Source organism: Dipodomys spectabilis, unplaced genomic scaffold, assembly GCF_019054845.1.
Source record: "Dipodomys spectabilis isolate Male_0828 unplaced genomic scaffold, ASM1905484v1 ptg000009l, whole genome shotgun sequence".
In the NCBI taxonomy this organism is placed as follows: domain Eukaryota; kingdom Metazoa; phylum Chordata; class Mammalia; order Rodentia; family Heteromyidae; genus Dipodomys; species Dipodomys spectabilis.
The window spans coordinates 12,694,136-12,718,827 of NW_024870686.1; the positions used below are offsets into that span (position 1 = coordinate 12,694,136).

At 42.6% G+C, this 24,692-nt stretch overlaps 2 protein-coding genes across 2 annotated transcripts in view; both read left to right on the top strand.

Annotated features, from left to right (window-relative positions):
- Positions 1-3,030, top strand: part of Slc7a2 (solute carrier family 7 member 2) — a 60,688-nt gene extending 57,658 nt beyond the window's left edge. Inside the window, exon 13 of the transcript XR_006150926.1 lies at positions 3,014-3,030. The gene's annotated coding sequence lies outside the window, so the exon portion shown is untranslated. The remainder of the gene's footprint in view (positions 1-3,013) is intronic.
- Pdgfrl (platelet derived growth factor receptor like) overlaps positions 1-24,692 on the top strand; it is a 41,405-nt gene that overhangs the window by 6,673 nt on the left and 10,040 nt on the right. Inside the window, exons 3-4 of the mRNA XM_042699764.1 lie at positions 6,536-6,833; positions 23,896-24,047. Coding sequence (XP_042555698.1) covers positions 6,536-6,833; positions 23,896-24,047 — 450 coding nt within the window. The remainder of the gene's footprint in view (positions 1-6,535; positions 6,834-23,895; positions 24,048-24,692) is intronic.

The following is a 24,692-nucleotide window of genomic DNA, read 5'->3' on the forward strand; positions in this document are numbered from 1 at the left end:
GAGAAAAAAAAAATCTTACATGATCGCAGGGTTGTCAGGAAGAGACTCAAGGCAGAATTATGCCCTGAAAGACAAGGGACTATGGATTTGAGGGGTTTCTCCCCTGAACTGGTGATTGAACACTGAGACTCCTGATTGCTGAGTGATCACTTGAGCAAGGTCCCCAGTTCTTTTCATTTTAGTTGGCTTTTCAGTTAGGGTCTCTGTTAACTTTACCAAGACTGACCTCAGACCTCCCCCTCCTCCCTCCACCTCCCAAGTAGCAGAGACCACAGGCATGTGCCACCACATCTGGCCTGTGAATAAAAGTTTTTAAGAAGAGAGTCACCAATTGTGTTCTAGTAGACGATCAGGAAAAATGCCTCCGATTCCATTTTGAAATACAAGTACTAATTCCTTGCCAGCATATGAAAATACTTTCAAGAAGGTGGCTTAGTACCAGGCACCAGTGCTCATGCCTGTAATCCTGACTACTCAGGAGGCTGAGATCTGATTGCAGTTCAAAGCTAGCCCAGGCAAGAAAGTCCATGAGACTCTTATCTCCAATTAACCACCAGAAAACCAGAAGTGGCGCTGTGGTTCAGATGGTGAAGTTCTTGCCTTGAGCTGAAGAGCTGAGGGACAGCACCCAAGCCCAGAATTCAAGCCCCATGACTCTCTCTCTCTCTCTCTCTCTCTCTCTCTCTCTCTCACACACACACACACACACACACACACACACATACACACACACAAAGTAGCTTCTTGAAGGGAGTAGGGAACACAGTGGGTCTCATCTTTCCACCATTTCATCTCCCCACTATGCCTTTCCTACCTTCTCTTCTTTCCTCTTGGAAAAGCATTCATGCTCTCTGTGGTGGTGCATGAAGAATGGAAAAATGAAAGTGTCTGTCTCTCAAGCTATACAAGGCTATACAACTAAAAAAACACACCTGAGCTACTCAAAAGTTTATAATATGGTTATCTGATGCCTCTCTCAAGACTGGGCCTTCTCCTTGAATTACCCACTAGGGAGTTAAAGACAGCTCTTGCTCTTGATATTGATTACTGTGTTTATGGTTAATCCTCTTCCAAGTAGCTATGATTCCTTTTTTTTTGGTGGTGGTGGTGGTTGTTGGTGGTGGTCAAGGGGCTTGAACCCAGGGCCTGGTTGCTGTCCCTGAGCTCTTTTTGCTCAAGCTAGCACTCTACTACTTTGAGCAACAGCTCCGTTTTTGGTGTTTGGAGTGGTTAGAAATAAGAGTCTTATGGGGACTTTTCTTCCTGGGCTGGCTTTGAACCATGATCCTCAGATCTCAGCCTTCTGAGTAGCTAGCATTACAGGCATAAGACACCAGTGCCCAGCTTGCCAAGTGATTTTTAATGAATAAAGCATGATAGTAATCTTCAGGTGATGTGTGAAAATCCTAGTCTTCTCCCCATTGCTTCCTGATTTGTACGTTTGCTCATTCATTAGGAAATCCTGATCAGCACCTTCTCACTTGAGGAATGTTAATATATGCCCTGGAAAATCATCTCCAGGCTTTGTGTTCATATCCCTAACATCAAGTTCTGTTTGACTTGGAACTTCTTGTTAAAGTAACTGGCCCATCAAAGAATCTATTTATACAATAATACCATGCATGAGATTTGTGCAAACATAGTGTAACCACAAGACAGGGTAACATCTAAATAATTGCAGGAGCAGAGGCTTGAGTAGGGAAAGCTTTAGAGTTAGAAGCAAAAGATCAGGTTTTTTCCTACATCTTTGATGACCTGTGATGCCCTACTTGGTCTCTGTAAATTAACACAAGAAAGTGAGCTACTTTGCCCCTACCACCCGTTTATCACGGAGTCACATGATAATGCCAAAACAAGTAGCACCCTGCTGCCACTTGCGCTGGTTCAGACACTATTGTCAGTATCTTAAACATACTGACTCATAGAATTCCCACAGCAATGCATACGGCAGTTTCTGTTACAATCTTAATTTACTAATGAAGAAGCTGAGACAGAGGGTGGCTACCCAGCGACCCTAGCATCACTAGCAGACACGAACTCAAAGCCAGTATCTCATGATCTATGAATTTTATCACTTATTTTGTTATAAAGTTCCCTATGCAACGGTCTTAAAAATGCAACAGAAAGGATTGTGCACACACACTCATCCTTGGGCTTGACCTCTGGCCTTTGTGCTGTCCCTGAGCTTTTTTACTCAAGGCTAGCGCTCCATAAGTTGAACCACAAGTCTCATTTCTGGCTTTTTGGAGGTTAATTGGGTATAAAAGTCTCACTGATTTTCTTGCCCTGGCTGGCTTCCAACTGCAACCCTCAAATTTTAGTCTCTGTGTACTTTGGATTACACGTGTAATCTACCAGTGCCTGGCTAACTAGGGGATTTTAATTTTTACCTGTCAAAAATATAAACCTTCAATTTTTATTTTCATTTGGGGATGGTCCTGGGGCTTGAACTCAGAGCCTGAGCTCAGTCGCTGAGTTTTTGTTTTTGTTTTTTTTTTGCTTAAGGCGAGTGCTCTGGCACTTGAGCCACAGCTCCACTTCTGGCTTTTGTATGGTTAATTGGAGATGAGTCTCACGGACTTTCTTGTCCAAACTAGCTTTGAATTGTGATCTTCAGATCACCTCCTCCTAAGTAGGTAGCATTACAGATGTGAGCCCGCAGCACCAAGCTAAATTCTTATAATTTTAAGGCTTTAAGAATATAACTAGGGGGGAGGGGAGAGGCTGGGAAGGGAGGTGAAGGGTAAACAAAGGAGGAGGCTGCAATGCTTGGTAAGAAATGTATGCATTATCCTGCCCATGTAATTGTAACCCCTCTGTACAGTATGTTCACAAATAAAATTAAATTAAATTAAAAAAAAAGAATATAACTAATTTACAAAGTAAGAGTAGAGTCATATACTCTTCAATGTATGTAAGCCATTCAGTTTTAGGAAATTCTTGGTATCTGTGGGTCACCATCAAAGCTCTGTGTGTGTGTGTGTGTGTGTGTGTGTGTGTGTGTGTGTGTAAGAGAGAGAGAGAGAGAGAGTGTGTGTGTGCGTATATTTCCCATCAAGTCCTGGATTATTTTTTGTGATCAGGCAACTGGATAGTTGGTTCAACTGGCAGGTTTGCTTGGTCAAAGGGTCAAGTGATTTTTTTTTAGGTACAATAACAAATAGTTGAATACATAATAACTATCATCAGATAATCTTATGATCCTGAGCAATATAACACACAGGATCTAATAGCTCATAAGTCAGACAGGTAGCACTAGTTGCCTAAATTTTATAGGGTTTCTAGAAGGGTATTATCTTTTCGGATTGCTTGAATGTCTGTAATAAAATAAGAAAAGTATACCAGGCCTCAAGAAGCAAGATGCATAAGCCTAAAAGAGGCAGTGTGTCACAAACCGTATGTAGACACTGAGCTGAATTGGGTAGTGGGAATTGTTCAAGTCTGAGCCACACTGAAACTAAACATGGGGTCATTAGATGGATCCTGTCTTCAAGATCAAAGGACAACACACAAAGCAAACCAACTCATTATCATTTCATAGTTCAAATCAGTTAACTAGGACTTTCTCTCAATTTATCCTATTTTCCCATTTTATATAATTACTATAGACGTTTGTCAACCAGCAAAGATTTATCTAGTCGTTTATTTAAAAGATATGAAGTTAATTGTAAAACAGGGATACAGGTGGACCCATTGCAACAATGAGATGTGCAAGTCATTATGTCACTTTACAACTTTGGTGGGGGAGAGGGGGAGGATACGAAGGGATGGGAAGGGGAAACAAAGGAGGAGGCTACAATGCTTGATAAGAAATGTGCTCATTATCTTGCCCATGTAATTGTAACCCCTCTGTACAGCATTTTCACAATAAAAATATATTAAAAATAAAATAAATAAAATAAAAGATATGAAGTTGCATACCCCCATCTAGTGAGATGAGCTCTTTGGAGTGGGATCAGGAGACTTGAGCTCTGTTGTAGCATTCTGCCACTGATCTATTATTGCATGACTTTGTACACCTTCTTTAACTTTTCAGAGCATCCTTTATTTCTTTTTAGTCTATAATGGGAGGGATTTACCTGAATGGCTTCTCGGGATCCTCCAAAGTTGGATATTTTTGTAATTCTATGGGCATATATATATATATATATATATATATGTATGTATGTATACATATATATATCAAGGCATCTTTTGAGTTTATGCAGGAAGATGGTTGCATTAAAACTGAGTGGACACTCACCTTTTCATCCTTGTAGGCATGTATCACTGAAAGGACTTAGTGGAGATTTCTGGAGCCAATGGCCTGCAGAAGTGCAGAGCAGGGGTGGTAACTCCAGCTTAGTGTCAGCAATTGTTATACAGCGAGAAAACAGAGAAGCCACATTTTGAGAGGTAGATGATAGGATCTTTATTAGAAGGCCAGCAAATGCAGGCGGACTCTTATCACAAAGACCTGTTGCCCTGCAAATGCACTTAACACTGTCAGAAAACTGAGCCATGAGAACAGGAAAGGAAAGAAAGAACAGAAAAAAAAACCCACCAGATCAGCTCCAATGGAGAGCTGAGATAGGATGCCATGATGCCAGGTGGAGAGCCAGGAGACAGGACACAAGCAGGCAGGAGGCACGTGGCCTGGTATCCCTACGCCGGAGCTGTTCCAGGCCTAAAGAGAGGCTGGTCAGGGGGCAGGATCACAGGGAGCTTGAGAATTCATGACCCAAGACCCCACTCCAAGTCCCCACCCCAGCCTCTAGGAATTCAGGCATGCCCATCATCTGGGAGTTGGGACTTCTCCTCCACCATGGAACCAAGATGGCACCAGTTAAGCTCAATACTGTATCATCCACCACATGGCCAAGATAGTGCCAGTTAGATCCAGCATCCCTACTTCACAATAAAGTGTGCATAGTTTTAGGGATAACAAAACAATAATAAAGCCAACTTAAAGTAGGTCAGGTTTTTCTAGTCACTATCTGCCAGCAACACACCATGATGTTGGTGGTAAGGTTTAGCTACATTATTGAGTTTAATAACATACGTGTAAGCTTTAAATTAACATATTGTTTAGTAATGATTCTTTGATGCTGGATGCCATCAGTCACTGACAGAAATAGAGTCCACTTTTTGAGGGAGAATTCAGGATGGCTCAAATCTTTTTGAGTACCCTTCTGGTGTTAATAGTTTTTTCTGTCCTGCAAGGTTGAACATTCTGGTGTTTAAAGACCAGATTCAAGCCTTGTGTCAGTGGCTCACTCCTGTAATCCTAGCTACTCAGGAGGCTGAGATCTAAAGATCACGATTCAAAGCCAGCCCAGGCAGGATGTCCATGAGACTATCATCTCCAATAAACCACCAGAAAACCAGAAGTGGCACTGTGGTTCAAGTGGTAGAGCACTACCCTTGAGCTGAAGAGCTGAAGGACAGTGCCCAGGCCCAGAGTTCAAGCCCCATGACAGAAAGAAAGAAAGAAAGAAAGAAAGAAAGAAAGAAAGAAAGAAAGAAAGAAAGAAAGAAAGAAAGAAAGAAAGAAAGAAAGAAAGAAAGAAAGGAAGGAAGGAAGGAAGGAAGGAAGGAAGGAAGGAAGGAAGGAAGAAAGAAGGCAGGGAGGGAGGGAGGGAAGGAAGGAAGGAAGGAAGGAAGGAAGGAAGGAAGGAAGAGAGAAAGAGAGAAAGGACTCAAAGCTGGGTGCTGGTGATTCACACCTATAATCCAAGCTACTCAGTAAACTGAAATCTGAGGACTGATGTTCAAGGTCAGCCTGGGCAGGAAATATATGAGATGCTCATGTCCAATTAACCACCAAAAACTGGAAGTGAAGCTGTGACTCAAGTGGTAGTGCTAGCCTTGGGGAAAAAAGCCTAAGCCCTGAGTTCAAGCCTCAGAACTAGCATTTAAAAAAAAAAAAAGGAGTAGACTCAGACAGAAAAATGAGAGCATAGGAATTGCTAAAACCACAGAGTATCTTAACTTTTGTAAGAACAAATTTTAGCTCAAACATGAAACAGTTTACTGAATCTGAATAAAAACTTTGGAGCCAAAATATATTTCTGTTTTATTATCTTAGTTTTTGTTGTTGTTATTGGTGGTCATGGGGCTTGAACTCTGGGCCCAGGTACTATCCCTCAGCTCTTCAGCTCAAAGCTAGTGCTCTACCACTTGAGCCACAGAGCCACTTACTATTTTTCTGGTGGTTAATGAGAGATAAGAGTCTCATGGCTTCAAGCTGGCTTTGAACTGCGATCCTCAGATCTCAGCCTCCTGAGTAGCTAGGATGACAGGCAAAGCGCCCGGCATTTGTTTTATTATCTTAAAGATAAAGAATGGGGATTGGAGACATGGCTCAATTGGTAGAGCACTAGCCAATGAGCAAAAGCATCAGGTACCAAGTGTGAGTTCCTGTCTCAGACCTAAAAAAAAAGTAGAGAATGAATCAAGGAAATAATTATGATTACTACTGAAAATAATTATTCAACATGGGCAGGAGAGATTGAAAAGTACTTATTCTGATGCTTCCTTCCTCACATTTGTACAGTTGCTGCCCAACAGCCGCCAAAGCACAAGCAACCAAAGGAGCAAGGAGAGAATAGAATCAAGCCTACTACCAAGAAGATGAAACCCAAGCTTCCTAAGGTGAAGGACAGGGACTCAGCTGATTCCACACCAAAGACGCCATCGATCATGATGTTAGTGTTGGATAAAGGCCGCTACCAGAAACCTCCTGCCACCCTCAGTCTGATGGCGGGACAAACTGTAGAGCTTCGATGTAAAGGGAGTCCGATTGAATGGAGCTATCCTGCGTACCTCAACACCTTTAAAGACTCTCGCCTCAGGTAAGGTTTTCTCCCCCCACTCCCACCTTAGTGTTTTTGATCCTGGTGTTTAAAGAATAGCTTCAAGGCTGGGTGCTGGTGCCTCACACCTCTAATTCTAGCTCCTCAGAATGCTGAAATCTGAGGATCCAGAGATCCTGATGACTTCAACCAACAAAAGCTATAGCATCTGCCCCCACACACAGATGATTGCAATTCCACCAACGTTATAATTTGGTGTTTCTTCTTTTTTTAATATAGTATTTGTGCCCATCAACATTTGTGTTCATCAGCAGATTCCTGACAACTATATCAGTGTCTGACACAGGACCAGAAATCCGGAGCTCTTGTTCTGTTTCCCTATGGTCTCATGCTCCTCTCGTGAGCCATGCAGTCATTCATGCGACATTTCAACCTACACACGTAGGACCCTCGTGCATTCCATGCATAGTGAGTGTGACGGGCCAATGAGAAGCCCTGTTTTGTATCGACCATGCTGTGATAGCTAAACCCAGCTCCAGGTCTCCATCTTGCCCTCAGAGAAGCATTAGTTAATCCCTTTGCTTCCTCCCCTGTACCTACCCAGCCCCAGTTCTGTTTCCACATCTCTCTATTCATCGAAGATTTCTGGAGTCTATCTTTTCTACCAGTAACAGTGTCCGAAGTTCTTTTTAGGTTTTGTTCTTCTTTTTTCCCCACTGGGAAATTTCTAATCCCAACTGAACCTGTGCACCTTCTCTCTCTCTCTCTCTCTCATTGGCATGTGGTCCGATGGACATCGTTGGCTTCGGGGCATTTCCATTCTGCCTGCCAAGACTGAGTATATCTCAGTAGTGAGCTCACATTTCCTCTCTTCTTTTATCTCTGAGCTCCATCTTTCTCACCTTCAGCTAATGAAGTCATCACCTAGTTTATGCCAAACTTGGAGTTCTCAAAATGCCTTAACTTCCCTTACAGCTCTTTCTTTGTCTTCCATTACACTGGAGGATGAGTTTCATCTTCTAAGGTCCAAAGCTCTGTCAGTGCCCTTGAACTCATCCTTCCAGACTTTCTCAGGGACTTGAACACATTCATTTACTGTCACTCAGACCTTCACCTTCAACCTGTGCATCTTGACTGGATCCTTCCCATAAACCGTCACAAAAATTCAATCCCGCCAGGCACCAGTGGCTCATACCTGTAATCCTAGCTGCTCAGGAGGTTGAGATCTGAGGATCATGGTTCAAAGCCAGCCCAAGCCAGCTGGCTTTGAACTGCAGTCCTCAGATCTCAACCTCCTGAGTAGCTAGGATTACAGGTATGAGCCACTAGCACCAGCATTTTCATTTGTTTTAAATTGACATAATAATTGGCCTATCTGTCAAGTATAGTGTCACTGTAACCTTATACCTGTCATCTCACCCTGCCCGCTTCTCCCCACAACCCTCCTTAGCTTCTGGTTACCACTCAGATAAGGAAACTGGTGAAGAATGACAAACTAGTAAGTGGCAGTTCTGAATCCTAGAACTCATTCCAGTCTTCTGGTTCTTGAGGTTGAGCTTCTGCCCTACTTCAGTGTTCTGTGGTCTGTCTTGTGCCAAGGTCACTTTTGACCCGATAGAACTCTAGATTGCTTGTCTATCATTTTATTTCTAGGCTAGATAAGAATAAATAAATCTCATTTCAAGCTTAAGATTCAAAAAAGGAAAGAATATATATATATATATGTATATGTATGTATATATATATACATATATATGTATATATATACGTACTTATCCAAGAAGGTTGCATTGTTATCTTTCTGGAATACCTTTGAATTGATGTGCCTTGGCTTCAAAGAAAAAAAAATCATTAGATAGGCCACTAGGTGGCAGGCTTCAGCCATGCTTCAATTTTCTTCAGTAAAAGATTCAATTAAAGATTGGATGGATAAAACCAGCTCACACTTGAGCCTATGGCACTTTCATCCTATTAGACTACACAGATTCACAGATTCATGTTAGACTACACAGATTCACAGATTCATGTTAGACTACACAGATTCACAGATTCATGTTATACTACACAGATTTCACAGATTCATGTTGCATTTTAACTTATGGAGAATTCCGGCCAAATTAAAAGGGTGAGAAGTTGTACATTTATGTAGCCACAGAAGCATAAATTCATGTCTAGCCCAGAATCCTATGAGGTCTTTCAAAAGCAATAGCTACATTGAACAGTTTAATTTGTCCTTCAGAGGTATACAGTAACTTGATGGAGACTGTATCTTCAGGTGTTGAAATTGATTCAGTTTTCATTTTCACATAGGATGTACTCCTGATCACATAAATAGCCTCTGTCTTTGAGACTGGAAACTGGAAAATAAAAAATCTGACAATACTTACCATTTATTGACTACTCTATTTCCTGGCTCTTCTATCTCTTCTTTTTCCAATGAATTTTCAAAGCATCTGCTATGTCCAAGACCCCATGCGAAAATGATGTTGGGGATGTGATGGTAAGCAAAATAAATACAATCTGCTTTTATTTTATTTATTTTATTTTATTTTTATTTTATTTTTTTGCCAGCTGTGGAGCCTGAACTCTGGGCCTGGGCGCTGTCCCTCAGCTCTTCTGTTCAAGGCTAGTGCCCTACCACTTGAGCCACAGCACCACTTCTGGCTTTTTTTTTTTTTTCTGCTTATGTGGTGCTGAGGAATCGAACCCAGGGCCTCATGCATGCAAGGCAAGCGCTCTACCACTGAGCCACCTTCCCAGCCCTACAATCTGCTTTTCATGTGTAGGAGGACAGCAGTGTGTTTGCCTTGCTAACAGAAGTACTGCACCAGGGAGGAGAAAACTCAGTGATATGTGAAGATTGAGAGTTAATAAGATAGAGGAGGATGTAGAAAAAGGCAAGAAAATTCCAGAAGGAGAAAATGACCCTCAAGAACCACCTAGAAGTGAAAGAAAGCATAGCACCTAGAACATGGAGGGATAAGATAAAGTGGCGACAGGCAAAGGAAAGGGGAAGGAAGCTCCAAGGAAGAGAGGATCCTGGGAAGTGAGCAGGAACTACACGGAGAGCCTTGTTCTTCATGTGGAGCAATTGAGAGTAGAATCTAGGGAAGTGGTACTGTGGTTCCAGTGGTAGAGCGCTAGCCTTGAGGACAAAGAGGCTCAGGGACAGTACCCAGGCCCTGAGCTCAAGCCCTACAACCGTTGAGAAAGAGGTGAGGGAGGGAGAGGGAGGGAAGGGGAGGAAAGGGGAGTCTCTGCTCCTGTATTCCCACAATCCATTTTTACCTTCTCCAGAAACATCCCATTTTGATCGTACCATACTACATCTCCAGAGTCTAGAGCAGGGGAGTTTTCTGACACCATGCTGAGCCAGGGAAGAAAGTAAGAAGTTTATAGCAGTTGGCCTGGCCAGTGGCTTGAATGAATGGATGCTGGTAGGAAGAAGGAGACATGGGAGACTTGGCTGGGTTGTTAGTGATCTCACAGCAGAAGGCTGAGCTCATACCATCATCCTGCTCCCTAAAGGGTCCAGGCATTGTCTTTAGGAGGCCTTCCATGGTGCCTGGTGGTGGTGGTTGGTGGTGGTTGGTGGTGGTGGTGGTGGTGTGTGTGTGTGTGTGTGTGTGTGTGTGTGTGTGTGTGTTTTCAGACAAGAACTGGAAGTCGGGAGGAGTGGGTGGGGCACAACTGCCTTTGATGGTGGGTTCCTCTGAAAACAATAAATAGCTCTAGCAAGAGAAGGCTTCTGCATTTTCATTTGGCTGCAGTTGGCAAGAACTTTACTACCCCACCCACAGTGCACACAAAGGAGGGTGGCTGAGGAAGCAGACTGCGGGCTCCTGGCCAGTCTCAGCAGGCTGCCTCTTCAACATGGGCAAAGAGAAGGGTCTGGAGGCACTTTAAAAGGAAAAGAAGGATGTTATGAAATGTTTATAAACAGAAGGATCCCACTGTTGAGGGAAAAAAAAAAATCTTCATCCACTTTGGTAAAGATCATCAGCACGCTGATAGGCCTACTGAGTGTATGAAATGTATACGGTAACTTTTTTTAATATAAAAAAGTATGTGATAGCTTTGCACTCCCACCTGTTGTATCTTGGGAAACTATACATAAAATTAAATGTATAACTTTTACAAATCATTTTTAAGCATAGTTCTGTACATTGATGTGCAACCACATGGTTAGGCAGGTGTCTTTTAAGTTTGTGCTCTCTTTCAAAGCTGGCTCTTATTTTCTGAGCAGACCCATTAAAGATGACATGTCTCTCCTTTTGCTCTCCTCCTTACCTGGAGAAGTCATGTTCCCAGTTCACAATGGCAAATGAAAGGCATATGCTAGCCAGGCACCCCCTAGATGGACTCCTAGCTACTTAACAGGCTGAGCTCTGAGGATCACAGTTGCAAGCTAGCCTGGGCAGGAAAGTCGGAGAGACTCTTCACTCCAATTAACCACCAAAATCAGGAAGTAGAGCTGTGGCTCTAGTGGTAGAGTGCCAGCCTTGGACAAAAAAGCTAAGGGAGTAGCATCTAGGCCCTAGTTCAAGCCCCAGTACACCACACACACACACACACACACACACACACACACACACACACACACACACACACACAAACACAGTTCAGCTAAACTTTGATCCATTCAGATTGAGAACAAATAACTCATCACAGCACCCCAGAACCCCAACATGTCCTGTGAGATAGACTAGCAGGAGTGAGCAGATGAGGCTCCTCGGGTGGACTGACTGTCCTCACAGTGTTGAAGTTGCAGAACAACACAGCCATGTTCCATTTTGGACATGGGTGGAGGAAGGTAATAATAGAACCAGTCTCACTTTGCTGTCAGGATAAAATGAGGTCATGTGCGTTAGCTACTTGGCACACACAGTAAGCTGCCTCATTAATGAGCTATTTTTACTCCTCCTCCTGTACCCCCAGAAAGGTAAATCACAAGAAAGTAGCCCATTCACCAGAAAATGGTTAATGTATGTGTCTCAATCTCCTATAAACTCTATATGAGGATTCTAGAGTTAAAGAGGATCTGGAGTGTTCTCTACTAAAGGTTTAAACCTTTCCTCCTTAAAACTGGCTTATCTTGGGTGTTTTGTCTCAGTAATAAGGAAGCTAGCACAGCCTTTGTTCGACTGATACCCTAATGGTCCGCAAAGATCCAGCAACCTCATCTCACACCCTAATCTAGTCATTTAGGAGGCAAAACATGTTTTAAAACTCTTAAGCCAGGTTTTCCATGACCATTCCATTCATCCACCAAATGGCTGTAAGTGGGCAGGTCAGTCCTTGGGGAATCTTCTAGAACTTCCCATTTCACCTCATTTTTTTTTTTAGGGGGGGGAGGTGGAGTTAGTCATGGGGCCTGAACTCTGGGCCTGGGCGCTGTCCCTCAGCTCTTCAGCTCAAGGCTAGTGCTCTACCACTTGAGCCACAGCGCCACTTCTGGCTTCTTATCTGCTTATGTAGTGCAGAGGAATCGAACCCAGGGCCTCATGCATGCAAGGCAAGCGCTCTACCACTGAGCCACCAGCCCAGTGTCACCTCATTTTAACATTCCCAATTTGTTGATTCTCTCCTGGGGTGCAGAATCCTGTTACCTGGCCTTGGTTGAGGCCTTACTGCTCAAACCCTGTGGTCAGATTTCTTCTAGGCTCAATTCTGATTCCTCTTCCCTGCTTCCTGCCTTCTAGAACAATCCTCACTGCTCACTCCCACCCTGCCAGCCCCCTTCTTAAATCTCAGGTGAGACCCCGGGTCCCTCTTGGCTTGGCAAGTAGGTCAGAAAATCTAAGTACAAACCTCACCTTGCTTGGAACAGCACAGCTCTTTCTTATGAGCTTAGCACCTGAGGCAAGGCAGAATCCCAACCAACACTGATGTGAGAGAATGTAAGTGGAGTTCCTGCCAAATAGACTTTTCATTCACCTCACTCACGCCTAAAGACATCGCAGTAAGGAAGTCATATGAGGATAGTTCCAATGGTAAGTGAATTATGACCTGGTGAGACAGAAGGTATACCAGATATAATCCAGATTAACCTAAGATGGCTTGTGGCCAGGTGAGAGAGTGGAGGCTCATGGGGAAGAAAGAAGGTAGCCATCTGTAGGGGCTGGGGAAAGCCTGAGGCAGTGAGTGAGTGGTTTCCCTGTGGTAGGAGACTGATCTTAAAGAAAAGACAGAGGAAGGTGGAAAGAGGCAGCAGGAAGCGGGTATGATGCACACCTGGCCTGGACCCTGTGTTTTAGAAATGAATAGGTTGAGCCCACAAAGGGTAACAAGTTGCCTCAAGTTTACCGCATATTGGCTACTTAAGATTCACTGTCAAAGTGTCATTAGTAGGATCAGGTACCTTGAGATCTTAATGAAGGTTGATTTGGTAGAGCTCTTGCCACGGAGAATGCCCCGTGCCCTGTGCCGATGAACTGAGGCCCCATGGCCTGTGCATTTAATTTTCTAGCTGGGTAATAATAACACTCACTGTGGCTGCATAGCCTTGCCCATTAGTAATCCTCTGCTTGTTTTCCTAACAAGGGTGATAGAAGCTTGCCCCATTGTCTTCCATTCCTCAGTTCTCTTCCAGAGCAGAGCTGGGAGAGCTGTTACCCACAGAGAGCGCTGCTGGCTTTCTTTATATGGTGAGATTAGAATAGTCAGCAAGAAGGAAGTTTCACTAAGATCTGGGAGACGTGAGTTAAGTGGACCTAAGGTCCACACATGCAAGAGCAGGTTGGTGACTTACACTTGCAGACCTAGCTACTCAGGAGACTGAGAAATGAGGATTGTGGTTCAAAGCCAGCCCAGGCAAGAAAGATTGTGAGACTCTTATCTTCAATTAACTACCAAACAGCCAGAAGTGAAGCTGTGATCTCAAGTAGTAGAGCACTAGCCTTGAACACAAAAGTTCAGGGATAGTACCCAGGCTCAGAGTTCAAGCTGCAGGACCAGCACCAAAAAAAAAACCAAAAAACAAAAACAAAACAGGTTAGAGCAGAAAGTCAGGCTGCACTCCTAATTTACTTTCCATACTGCAATGAGCATTATTTTTATAAGCAGTATCAAATGATATCCTGGAATATTTAGGCCCTCCAAAGGAATTCTTCATGGGCCTGCCTGTTGCAAATTCATATTCTCAGAAAGTGACATCATGTAAGTCACCTCTCAGTAATTAAAGTACACAAGAGCCAGCCAAAATTAGACATTTATAGAGCATCTGTCCTGCAGTTTTGTAAATGGTTGAACTTGTTTTCCTTTTAGAGTAATTTATTTTTTTTTGTTGTAAGACAACACATGCGTATTTGATTTGGAAACTGATAGGAGAGAATATTTTCCCATAAATTTGCTATTTATAAGCAAAGAGAAGAGGCCATTGGCAATCTCAAGATACGCTGTTAACTCTATAAGGTAAAATCTTGCATGTTTATTTTTACTTGTAAGAAAAACAGAATCTCAGCTGGGCATGGGTGGCTCATCCCTGTAACCCTCAATACTCTAGAGGCTGAGATCTGAGGATCACAGCCAGAAAGTCCATGAGACTCTTATCTCCAATTAAACACAAAAATCCAGAAGTAGAACAATGGCTAGAGCTATGGGAAAGCATTAGTCTTGAGCACAAAAGCTCAGGAACACTGCCCAAAGTTCAAGCCCCTGGACTGTCAAAAAAAAGAAAAGAAAAAGAAAATTGAATCCAAATGTATACATACTTTAAGATGAACTTTACCCCTAATGTATTGTGAATACTTTCCTGTGTTATAATACCAGAGCAGGTTTAACTAAATGTCTTGGATGCTTGAATTATGTCTTATTTTCTACCAGAGTCATTATGCAGCTAAAATCAAGGTAGCAATGATATGTGGGAAGGATCAGCTCCCATTGCATGGGTTTTAAGGTGCTACTCTACATGGCCTGATGGGATTCTCTGTTAGGTGAAAATCTGATGCATCAAGTCTGGTTTTGGTTTTGCTGTGTTAAAAAAATATCCACTTAGCCAGGCGCCGGTGGCTCACGCCTGTAATCCAAGCTACTGAGGAGGCTGAGATCTGAGGACGGCAGTACAAAGCCAAACCCGGGCAAGAAAAATCCGTGAGACTCTTATCTCCAATAAACCACCAGAAAACCGGAAGTGGGACTGTGGCTCAAGCGGTAGAGCGCTAGCCTTGAGCTGAAGAGCTGAGGGACAGCGCCCAAGCCCAGAATTCAAGCCCCATGACCGACCAAAAAAAAAAAAAAAAAAGATATCCACTTGTTTTCTCAGAGTCTGGGAAATCTCTGGAAAGGAAGGGGGGCTTTCTCTTTCTCTTGGTTAAAAAAGCTAACTGTGCTTGTTAGTGAGGTTAAAAAAAAAAGAAAGAAAGAAAAAAGTTGACATCAGCAGGCTGGCAATTTGGTGGGAAGAGAGAAGAGAAACAGTCTGAGTATGGTGCCCAGAGTCTTTTGTGCCAAGAAAGGACTTGGAGAAATGAGATGTTGATAGGAATATCACAGAAGAGATGAATGGAAGAGCACCTTGTGTTACTTCTTTCTCAACAACAAGAAGGATCTGTCATAGGTGATAGCAGTAGAGATATCTGCATCAAATTCCACCCACATTAGCATAACTGACTGTTGGAACAGAAATACTGTAGCTATATTGAAAAGGATTGGATGTGCTTCTTGGATCATACTCAGAGTTGATGACGGATGAAAGACCAATAGATAAGTGACAGATAAATAGATAATAAGCACCAAATGATAGGTAGCTAGATGATTGGTTGATGATTGATTGATGACCGATGATTGATAGATGTAGCTAGATGTAGGCAACAGAAAGATTGCAGCCTAAGTACAAATGTTAGGACTGTATTTACCCTGAAGAAGTTCCTTAGTTTGCATATTTGGTTCTTCATGAGTTTTCAGACACATTTCTTTTTTTAAAGAATAGCAAATAGTGACAACTTCAAAATGTTTTACTCAGCTGTCTGTTTCCCAGGATTTGTGCTCTGTTCATATGGCTTTATTCCCAGTGTATGATGGAGCAGTTCTTTTCTGACACATTGTTAAACATAGACTTAGAGTAAACACAGGCCCCTGACAAACACTTGAAATATAGAAAAGCAAATGCCCATGACTCTTTATCTCCCTTGATTCTTGGCACACTGCCTTGCACATGGCAGAAACTACCCACATGCTTTTTCAAGTAAATATTGGATAAGGATAGTATTCAATTATATCTTTATCTCATCATCTATGTTCTTGTTTTATGCCAATGGAGGTGACACAGAATGTCTGAGGCAAAAAAAAAAAAAAAACCCAAACCTGTGTTTAGATAGTTGAGTGGTGGGAAAATTACCCAGTGGAGCACTTCCTGTATACTCTTGAGAAAGTGACTTCAGTTCTCTGCCCCTGGTTTATTAGCTACAATATGAAGATAATGATACCACCTATCTCACCAGGCTTCATAAAGATCAAGACAAAAGAGCTAAAGGACCTACAACAGTGCCTGGCACACACATATTAAGTGCTACTTATATTTTATTAATATTAATCTCTTGGGATGGAGAAAAAAGGCAACATGTACCTTGGGTACTCTCAGCAATATAGTGGATGGTTAATAAATGGCGGCTTTCCTGCCAGTTTCTTTTAGTTCCATCAGAAAATGGGACATCATTTTTTTTTTGTTGTTATTATAAAGGTGACGTACAGAGTGGTTACCATTGATAAGTCAGGTAATAAGTACATTTCTTTTTGGACAATGTCACCCCTTCCTTCAGACTCTCCGAGTTTTTCCCTCCCATGCCCACCTACAAGTTGTATAGCTCATTTTCACATAGCTGCTACTATGTACCACTGCTGTATTTGTTCGTTTATGTCCCTCCATTTTTGTATCCCTCAGATCCCCCAAGACAAAAAATGAACAAGACAAAAAAAACCTTATTGTTTCCATTTCCTAGAGTTGATTTCAATAAATATTATATTTATATATATTATATATTATTTAATCAGAGGCACAGAGTCATTACACCTTTGTGTTCCTCCCCTAAGAGGATCCTCCTTTCAGCTCACTGTGTAAATGCCTGGCGTCCTGTATAATTTATCATGTCCTGGTGTGTTTTAGATCTAGCTCCCACATAGGAGGGAAAACATGCGCTATCTGTTTCTCTGAGCTTACCTCACTTAAACATGATTTGTTCTAGGTCCATTTCCCTGCAAATGACATAACATTCTAAGGGCTGTGTGGAAGTCCCCTGTATAAGGTACCACACCCATCTATTGTAGAGCATCTGGGCTGTTTCCATAACTTGACTATTGTAAGTACTGGGGCAATGAACATGGATGTGCAAGTGTCTTTATCATATCCTGACTTGGGATGTTCTGGGTAGATGCCAGGAGTGGTATGGCTTGATCATAGGGAAGGTCTGTTTAGTTTTTTGAGGAACCTCCAGACGGCTGTCCAGAGTGGTTGTATTGTTTCCATTCCCGCCAACAGTGCAATAGGGTTCCTTTATCCCCATATCCCTGCTAACATTTATTGTTTAAATTCATGATGTTGGCCAATCTAACTGGGGTCTTCATTTTTCATTAGATTTCTAATAACTGAAAACAAGTTGCAAGCAGTCTCTGATTTCATTTCGTTTTGGTAGGATGGAAATCTATAACCTTGTATGAAGTTCCTAACATGAGTCTGTGTAACACTAGATCAGACGTTCTACCACTTACTATCTGCGAGACCTTGGCTGAATGACCTCTACGCTTCAGTGTACTCATTAGTAAAAGGGAAAGTAGCACTTCCACCTGCTAAATGTGGCTGTGAACATTTACAGGGATGATAACGAAGATGTCTAAAATCACTTTGTGCTGATGCTGTAAGTCTTGCACTGAGGTTTAGTGGTTTAGTATGGTGATCGATATTGATAGTACAAGTCTGAAGGCATGAGTGTAACCAGATGATGTAAGAGCTCCAGCAAAGGAGTCTAAAAGTCATAGTGGTGATGGGTTTTAATCTGTCAGGTCAATGTGACTCCCAAGTCCAGAATCTTACATCACACATGGTGACACCTCTCCCTACAGGCCAGCCAATCTGTGTGTGTTCCAGCCAAAGCCCTCTTTGCTTTGTATCCATCATTATATATATGTTTTGTTTTACCAGTCTGGGGCTTGAACTCAGGGCTTGAGCACTGTCTCTGAGCTTCTTTTGCTCAAGTCTAGCTCTCTACCACTTGAGCCACAGCACCACTTCCGGCTTTTTCTGTTTATGTGGTACTGAGGAATCGAACCCAGGCCTTCATGCACGCTAGGCAAGCATTCTACCACTAAGCCACATTCCCAGCCCCATCATTCTATTTTATCTTCTTGAAACATTTCCTTCCCTTGGAATGCAACCCCAATTTGTACATGTCAAAATCATACCCTTCTCTCAAGACCCTCCGGAACTTGAAGTCCCTTCTCATGACTCTCTTGAATATTCCAACAGTATTTGCTATGAAGGGAAACATGTGAGTGAAAAAACCACTACGCATCTTCTAATCCTTTGTCTCTACTCCAGTGCCTCCGATTTGTTTTTCAGTGATAAAATATTTGTGAGACTTCATGGGATTGCTGGTGGCTCACACTTGTAATCATAGCTATTCAGGAGGCTGGGATCTGAGGATCAAAGTTCAAAGCCAGCCCAGGCAGGAAAGTCTGTGAAACTCTTATTTTAATTAACCACCAAAAAGCTGAAAGTGGAACTGTGACTCAAGTGATGCTAGACTTGAAAAAAAAAAAGGCCCAGACCCGAAGCTCAAGCTCTGGTATCAGTGTACACACACACACACACACACACACAATATTGAGACAAATAATTATCTCACAACCAGAGCTCCTCCTCTGTGTTAGTCTTGCAGATTCTAAAGGGAAGATCTCACTATTGTTACCTGCTCACTGCCTCAGGTAAAAGACACAGTGATCCCTAACTTTCTCTTTTCTTTCTTTTTCTTCTCATCAGTTGTGGGGCTTAAACTCAGAACCTACACACGATCACTGAGCTTTCTCCCTCAAGACTAGCACTGTACCACTTTGAGCTACAGCCCCACTTCTGGTTTTCTGATGCTTCATTGGAGATAAGAGTTTCATGGACTTTCCTGCCTGGGTAGGCATTGAACCATGATTCTCAGATCTCAGCCTCCTGAGAAACTAGGATTATGGGTATCAGTCACCAGCAACCTGGCTTAATAACCCTAACTTTCAGATCTGTCATCTCCTTCCTTTGTACCAAACCATGACTTGGGTTACCCCCAAAAGAAAGTAGGGTGAACTGAATGCAAGAGACTTCAGCCTTCCACTGGTGGAAATCATACTGCTTTTGTAAAGGCCACGGGAGCCCATTGGTTTTGTCTATCACGGAGCTCAATATAGGCCAGGGCTCTATGTCTTAGTTTAGAAGGAAAATAAGCTGCTGTGTTGCAATGTTCAGAGATTCTCCAATTAATGTCAATTCTGCTGATGTTTCACCTTTTTGTGACATTTTTGTTGGAGCACCTTTTTTCTGCTCCATGGACACTTAATATTGTCCACTTTTAGCCCTGGAGGTGGTGGTGTTAGTGAAGGGCCTTTGAGTCACAATGGCTCTGTAGGACTCAGTGAATCTATTCTCCCATTTCAGGCCATATCACAACTCTCTGAGCAGCTTGCTGTTTGGGCTATGCAAGACAATGAGTAAACATGGATGTGTTAAATCCAGGCATTTCAACTGTAATCCTGCTAAATAATTTGTTTCCTGTTTTATATGGTTTGCATAGTCGAGGGGGTGGAAAAATGTAGAAATGGTTTCCAGTGTATTTCCTTCCTTACACCCCCAATCCTGCTAAAGATACAGTGTGCCGATTTCATGGTAGCTATGGAGTTATTCCCCAATGTTAGACTTTTATGTACTTGCTTACTTTCTCAGTAATGATGAGACTTTATACTTTCTATTACTACTATAGTGATAAGCAAGTACTTGGCTCAGAGAAGTTGTGGGGGTTTTGCACCCTGTTTCTGAGCTCTATGAAACTGGGCCAGATATAACCCTGGTGGAGAGACGGTCTCCCCGACCTCTATTTTCTTTTCTCCATTTTTCTGTTGGTCACGGGGCTTGAACTCAGGATCTGGGCCCTGTCCCTGAGATTTTTCCCTCAAGGAATGCACTCTACCACTTTGAGCCACAGTGCTACTTCCAGTTTTCTAGTGGTTTAATTAGATGAGAGTTTCACAGACACTCCTGCTTGGGCTGGCTCCATGATCCTCAAATTTTCAACCTCCTGAGTTGCTAGGATTACAGGCAGGAGCCACCGGTGCTCAGCCTCGCTGCCATTTTTAAACCCCCTGAAATTTAGGTCCATCCTTGAAAATTAAATTGATCTTTTCATGGTTACCTGAGTTTTTTGTTGTTGTTGTTGTTGGTCGTGGGGCTTGAACTCTGGGCCTGGGCACTGTCCCTCAGCTCTTCAGCTGAAGGTTAGCACTCTACCACTTGAGCGTCAGCCCCATTTCTGTTTTTTTCTGCTTTTGTGGTGCTGAGGAATCGAACCCAGGACCTCATTCATGCAAGGCAAGCACTCTACCACTGAGCCACCTTCCCAGCCTTTGCCTGAGATTTTCATACTGCCAGAGAAATGTGTGTGTGTTTGCACCTGATTCTATTAAGCACCCACTTATTGAGTCCATCTCCTGTGATCTCTTTGTTGATTCCTTTTCCTGAGTCTTCTTTTTTTCCTGAGAAAAGGTCTCCATAGATCAGGCTGGCCTGGATTTTTCAATCCTTTTGCCTGTACCTCCTTAGTACTGGTATTACGGGCTTGTGCCACCATGCCCAGCTAAATCCCTAGTTTTGACTTTGGATCTTTGTCCTCAACTTTGCCTTTCTCTTCTACTCTTTTTGAGTATACTCATCCCTGTGGATTTCTATTCACAGGTCAACGACGCCCTCAAGTAACATTCTAGTGCTGTTTTATTCCTTTGTGCAGGACCTATATTTCCATCTGCTCAATATTTCTATCTGCTCATAAGACATATATGTGACATGTTTGTTCACAAATTCAAAATGGCCCGTTCTGACACAGAAATATTGAGGCATCATTCCTGATACATTGCTTCCTTAGATCTAGGCTGTTGTAAATCTACTCTCCTTTTTCAGCTTTTCTTGGGATCCAGTGAAACACCAGATCTTCTTGCTCCTCATGACAGTAAGTCAGCAGGATCTCAGGCTCTCCTTTTACTCCCTGCCTTTCCAATCTGGTTCCTTCTGCTCATGCCTCAACTTTGGGGGTCCCATCACTTCTGACCTCCCAAACCAAGGCATGGTCCTGAATGTTTGGTGACCATGAGCCTTCTCACTTCCCTCAACAATAAGATTGTGTGATTTTCCCAAAGCCATACTTCTGCTTCATTCTGTAATTGAGTGGTGAAAATCCCTAAGTCATTACTCAGTTCTCTCTACCCACTACCCACGGTGAAGAACACCAGGTCTCCTGCAGCCCTGGCGTGTTTGTGGTCTCTACAGCACCCATGCACCACTCGCTGTCCGCTAGTCTCCTTGCTGTCCCTCGTCCCCCTATCTGAGCAAATCCAGCTTGTCTCACCTGCTCAGAGCCGCCTTCGCTTTCGTCAACCTACAGCAAGGAGTTTGAGAATTCTGTCATTCTTAGACTTTTTGATATATGTTCATTTTTAACTCCTTCACTGGATAGCAATCTCCTTGTAGTCCACAGTGTTTTGTGTGGTTGGCTAACTCTCACCAACGCTGGGTGTGTGTTGTTTGTCATTGCTGTGGTCGTATTCACAATAACTTAATCTGTAATTATGTGTAATTAGAAATAATTAGGAGAAGACACTGAAGCAGGCCTTGCTTGAAATACTTTATATGCATCTCATTACCTCACGGGTACATATTCAGTTCACGCCTAAGTCACTAGGGAACCTTCTCTCAGCTGGTCACTAGCTGTGGGTCTCAGGGACGTCGTTTCTGCTGAGACTCATGTCCTCCTCTGCTATGTCAGTTGCCCTTTTGTTAAGTAACAGATTCTTGAAAAGAGAGGAAAAAAAAAATTAGGCTCATTGTTTTGTAGCTTCCAGTGTAGCCCGATTGCTTTGGGCTTAGGGAGCACATGGTAGAGCAAAGTCATTCTCTTCATGGCCAGGAAGCAGGAGAAGAGGAAGAGGGTATCACTCTCCCCTACGAGAATATGCCTCAGTGACCAGAAGATCTCCCAATAGGCCCCATACTCTCTTAAAACATTCTATGACCTTCCAAGAGTACCATAGCCTGTGGAACAAGCCTTCAGCGCATGGGCCTTTGGTTAAGACTTCAGATCTAAAGTATAACAGCTGCAAATGGAGTGCTAGAAACCTGCCTTTCAGGGTTCTTCCCAACACTGTGGTTCGATTCATTTTGAAGTCACACCTCTTAGGGAATCCTACCTGTATGTTTTGCACAGATTGGTCACTCAGGGAATGTAAGACAGACACGGTACAATCCCTCTCATTATCACCAGCCATTCAGTGTAAAAACAGGAAGCCAGGGTATCTGAGGGATAGAGAACAAGGGAGCCAGTTACTTCATCAGAAGAAAAGTGGGAAGATTCCTGAGAGTCTATTGTAATTAGAAGCTTCCTGAGGGAGGAGAGATTTCCGTTCCGTTTTAAAGGAGGCAGTTGATGGTGTGGGAGCTTCGACACTAGGAACATGTCTGGTGGGCACAACAAGCTATTCACGACTAGAACAGGCTGTGTTTAGGACAGACCAACCAGAAAATTTTGTATGTGCTATTTTTAAAGTGGTGACAGCACAATTCGTGCTGTAAGATAAAACGGAGAAATCTCAACTACTTCAGTGGGTCTCAGAGGAGAGAAATATTTAGATATTTGAGATGAAGCCTCACATCAGTCATGTTTTCTGCAACCTCATGAGTAAGGACTCCTAAATCAATGGGAAAGATCCGTTCCAAGGTTATTTCTAGATTCCTGTCACAAAATAATGTAATTACCATTAATATTGACTATGGTTACTGTTTATATAAAAAACACTTCTCTCTTCATTAAACAAACAAACTTGAAATGGTTTGCAAACATATTTACCAGGCAATAAGATAAGAGCACAGAAGAAATAAAGAGAAAATTAAAGTAGAAATAGAATAAGACCAGAGGAAAACCCCAAGGACCCAACGATACTAAATAAACTCTGGACTTGGTCTAGAACTGGGGTGCCATTGTTCTTCAGAGTGCTATAGATTAAGTGACAGCTAAGACCCCTAACTGTTCAGGACAAGGGATAAAGGTCTTTACCAGAAGCAATCCTTATCTTAGTGCATTTTATTTTTGTTTTTATTTATTGTTGTTTATTTTTTTATCTTTTGTCAGTTGTAGGGCTTGGACTCAGGGCCTGGACACCACTCTGGCTCTTTCACTCTAGACTAGTGCTCTACCACTTTTAGCCACAGCTCCACATCTGGTTTTTGAGAGGTTACTTTTCTGCCCAGGCTGGCTTTGAACTGTAATCCTCAGACCTCAGCTTTCTGAGTAGTAGCTAGGATTACAGGCATGGGCTCACCAGCACCTGGCTTCATTTTTTTAAAAATATATTTATTTAAATAGTTGTACAACGCAGTAAGGTTTCATTTTTAATAGATAGCACAGCATCTTGAATACTCGTGCTTATATTCGGAGTCATCTTTATTGATGAAAAGGATATTGGATAATTCTGTAGGCTCTTCTTCATGCCATTTGCTTTTTAAAGAACTCATTAAAAAAAAAAAAAAAACCCAAGGCTGAAAGCCAAATACCAGCCTAAGGCTTTTTGGCTGAGCTGCTGAGACCTTTTTGCTAAATGCACCCTTGATCTTACTTAAGGAAACCCCCAGTTCTAAGGTCAAAAGGAATTTCCTTTCCTTGGAAAACATAATTGCATTTATGATTTCCTTTTAGGAAAGGATATCCTATCTGCCTTTTCCCCACAGCCCGTTTTCTCCAAACACATTGATTGTTTGTGCCATTTTGAGGGAGGGAACATCAAGGATGTTTATAACTGAGAACAATGGATCAGGGAGTGGTGCTGGCAGGCCCCTGATTGGCCTGAGTTTCTGCAATTTTTGTATTTACAGCATGAAGCAGCATGAGCGTTATGGCCAACTGACCCTGGCCAACACCACCTCCGCTGACACGGGTGAATTCAGCTGCTGGGGTCAGCTATGCAATGGCTACATCTGCAGGAGGGATGAGGCCAAAACAGGATCTACCTACATCTTCTTTACAGGTAATGCATTTGGTTCATTAGAGGAACTCTTCAGACTTCTCGACTTGGCCCAGACCTGGGGTCCCATTGGATACTGAATAGAAAAAATGACAGCAAGTATTCACTGTTTAGGCTCTGGACTAGTGATTTAGGTAGGTTGTTTCATGTAAATCTTTACTACAACCCTTCAGGTGAAGTATGAATATCATTTTTCTTTTCAGATGGGGGAAACTGAGCTCCCAGAGCAAATAGGTGGTGGTACAAGAATTTGAACTCTGAACTCTGATTCAAGGGTTTGGACCTGCATAGTTCAAAATATTGGCCCCCCTCCTCCTAAAAAAAAAAAAAAAAACAGTGGCTCATGTTCATAAGTCCTAGCTACTCAGGAGAATGAGATCAGAGAAATGAAGTTCAAAGCCTGGGCAGAAAAGTCTGAGTCTCCAGAAATAGCAAAAAGCAAAAAGTAGTAGAGTGCCAGCTGTGAGCAAGAAAGCTGAGCAAGATCATGGCAACAACAAATAACATTTGATCCAACAACAAATAACATTTTTATTTTACTTTTGGTTTTGTACCAGGTACCAAAACGTAAAACAGAAACCATCTTGGGGGCTGGGAAGGTGGCTCAGTGGTAAAGCACTTGTCTTGCATGCATGAGGCCCTGGGTTC